At 39.3% G+C, this 3,117-nt stretch overlaps 1 protein-coding gene across 1 annotated transcript in view; it reads left to right on the forward strand.

Annotated features, from left to right (window-relative positions):
• The first annotated feature begins 346 nt into the window (after nucleotides 1–346).
• The window catches only part of vrk1 (VRK serine/threonine kinase 1), a 13,386-nt gene continuing 10,615 nt past the window's right edge, over nucleotides 347–3,117 (forward strand). The window contains exons 1-3 of the mRNA XM_058400063.1: nucleotides 347–464; nucleotides 1,971–2,130; nucleotides 2,221–2,276. Coding sequence (XP_058256046.1) covers nucleotides 1,971–2,130; nucleotides 2,221–2,276 — 216 coding nt within the window. The 5' untranslated portion in view covers nucleotides 347–464. The remainder of the gene's footprint in view (nucleotides 465–1,970; nucleotides 2,131–2,220; nucleotides 2,277–3,117) is intronic.

The raw sequence follows: 3,117 nt of genomic DNA on the forward strand, positions 1-3,117 counted from the left end.
ATGAGCTGTAAATAATGAGTGCTTTGTGGAGCTCTGTGGAACTCAGCGTCGAATATACACACTTTAAAAAAAAAAAATCTATAGCAAAATCCAACTTAGAACAAAAAGAATCAAATCCTAGATATTGAACCTTGATTTATCTTTTTATTTAATAAACAATGGGACAAATATTAAGACACACATAAAGAAAACTTACACAAAACCATCTGAAAATAATGATTAAGTCCACTGCATATCTGTATTGTTTGAAAAATAAAAACAATAACAGACATATTACAGAAAACGCAGGCTATTGTATTAGAAACTACATATCCCAGCATGCATAGCGGCAAACAGGAAGTTGCGTATTCCCCTGTTGACCAGTTAGATTCATCGTTTTGCTTCCTCTTTGAGAGTTGTGCGCGAAGTTTGGAGCTGTTAAGCGGTTGTATTTATTTGTATTTGATAATCAGTGTGGTGTACAGGTTTGTTATATTTTTGCTCAACTCTTTGACATGATGTTTGTATTTATGCCCGGATTTGCCGTGTAAGCTTTGTTTAACGTATGCTGCTAGCTAGGTCTTATTTTAAAGGCTAGGCGAAGTTATTGGAGTTGTTAGCATAACAGTATTAGCTTAGCGAGCTAAGTGAAACCAATTGAGACCGCGTGCGTGCATGTCTTAAGTTTATTTTAAGTATACTTCATATTTACTAACATGCTTTCTACGGTCAGTAGAAGAATCGTTGGCTTGAGCCGACTGCTATAGAAACCTGAGGGTAGAGTGAAAGTGATTGCAGTTAAATCAGCTCTCTGTGGTAAGAGATTGGTTATCGCGAGATATTGCGAGATTTCGCATTGCTAAGCTTTTGATAACATTGATGCTAGTAATTTGAGGTGAAATAGTCGGTTTAAAAAAAAATGTTTATTTGCACAAATACCCTCAGAAATATGTAGGACGTTATTAGAAAATATTTCAATCCAAGACAAAAAAAAAAAAACATTATGAGAAAACTCATTGGAAAAATGCTTGTTTGCGTTTGGATTGGCTTCTTGTTCGTTATTTAATAGATCCTATACTCTGGGGCGGGGCTTTGCGAGCGTGGGCGGGGATGAGCTGATCTCAAGTTCGTCTCTATGATGTCCTAATTTGCATATTCATGAAACGATCCTAGTCATTTGCATATCGCTGTGTTATATGTAGACAGTGGACCTTCTGAAGACAGAGCAGAATAGTTTGGAATAGAAAATGAGCGAGGGGGGAAAAAAAACAATTAAAACACATTTTAATTAGAGATATGTCATACTTTTGGTCCATGTTAAGCTGTATTTAATGTTGTGGAAACAAGTTCTATCACAGCAGCTATAAACAGTCGGTCCTTGACTTTGCTATAGAGATAAACTGTTACAATGCGCTCACACTGGAGACTCATTTCCCAAAGATTGATAAACATCTTACCGAAAGCTCCATAATATCAGTGATTGTTTTTCTTTATTAAACACCATTTTTTAAAATTAAGCAACGTTTCAGCCGTGTCCTTAAAAACAGTGTCATCACTATAGAAACGATCAGTCAGACATTTTAGTTCATTAATTGGGGTGGTGGTAGCTCAAGTGGTTAGCGCTCTGGGTCGTTGACCGGAAGAGCCCCAGCACCGCCAAGCTGCCACTAATATTGTTGGGGCCCTTGAGCAAGGCCCTTAATCCACCTTGCTCCAGAGGCACGGCATCATGGCTGACCCTGCATTCTGACCCCAACCCCCAAAGACGTTCACTGTGCAGTAATGTATACATGACAAATAAAGGCAACTTAATTTATTTAGTTATGTACTGGAGTACTGATTTATGTTACTATTGACCACCAAACAAGCTACAAGACAATGAACATATCTTGTAATATGACTCAGATTTATAAAGGTACCATGCACTAGTCCCATTCAAAGCTGATAATCTCTACATGTGTTTACTCGTTGATGTAAACGAACCGGTTCAGATGCCACCCAAAGCCAAAGCAGCCGGTAAAGCCAAAGCGCCAGCGAAGAGGAAGCTAGCTGAGGAGTTTCCCCCCGGAGAGGTTCTGACGGACACGGCGAAGAAAAGCTGGAAGCTCGGGAAGCCTGTTGGTCAGGGAGGCTTTGGCCTGTTGTATCTGGGTGAGAGTCTCTGCAGCCTTTGTGTCAAGCTGTCAATGAGACATGATCAGTTAGCAGCATAATAACTATATTAATCTTCTCTCCGCTCAGCAAGCGACGATACGTCAAAGGCTGTCGGTGACAATGCGCCATACGTCATCAAAGTGGTGAGTTTTCATTTATTTATTTCTCCTCTTTTCATCACATTTTCATTTATTTTTCATCACACAGCTGCCCGAGATTGATGTAGAATTTTTGTAACTGTTTTTGTGCATGCTGAGTTGCATGTTCTAGCTTTTTTTCCATCTAAGAACACAGTACTAGGAATCTACGAAATCTAGAACTCTCCTTACCACGATCCAGATCCTGAAAAGGCATTTAGCAGAGGCCCTTATCCAGGGCGACTTATATTTTATCACATTTTATACAACTGAGCAATTAAGGGCCTTGCTCAGGGGCCCAGCGGTGGCAGCTTGGTGGACGTGGGATTTGAACTCACAACCTTCTCAACCCTAGCCCAACCTTAGCCACTAAGCTACCACAAAGCAGCTTCATTGTTTCCTGCTTCATGTACCTATTGGGTGTGCTTTTATAGAAAAATAATCAAGAGAAGTTGATTTTTATTTTTTTTTCCACCTCACAGCAGCACGTCAGCTTGAATTATTTTATTTTTTTTTAAATCCCTCTAGAAATTTACCAATCAGTATTTCAGTGTTGAATTGCTGAATTCTGATTGGTCAGAAGGCTTTAATTAATTTTCCCTGGTTAGAGTTTCTCTTCATTTGATTAGTTATCATTTCTATGGTAACAGCTCATTCACCTTGAAATGCTTGCGGGAGTTGTATCCTTTAAGTCGGTAATAGTTGACGAATCGCCGTGGTAACCAGGTTCACGCTGTACACAGCACACTCTAAGAGTCTTGATAGAAAGTTTGCTTGATGAATTTTCGAGTCAAGATCTGCAAGTGTGATGATTTGTTGTCTTTTTTTTTTTTTTCTCCTCCCCTCG

The sequence above is a fragment of the Hemibagrus wyckioides genome, linkage group LG09 (assembly GCF_019097595.1).
Source record: "Hemibagrus wyckioides isolate EC202008001 linkage group LG09, SWU_Hwy_1.0, whole genome shotgun sequence".
In the NCBI taxonomy this organism is placed as follows: domain Eukaryota; kingdom Metazoa; phylum Chordata; class Actinopteri; order Siluriformes; family Bagridae; genus Hemibagrus; species Hemibagrus wyckioides.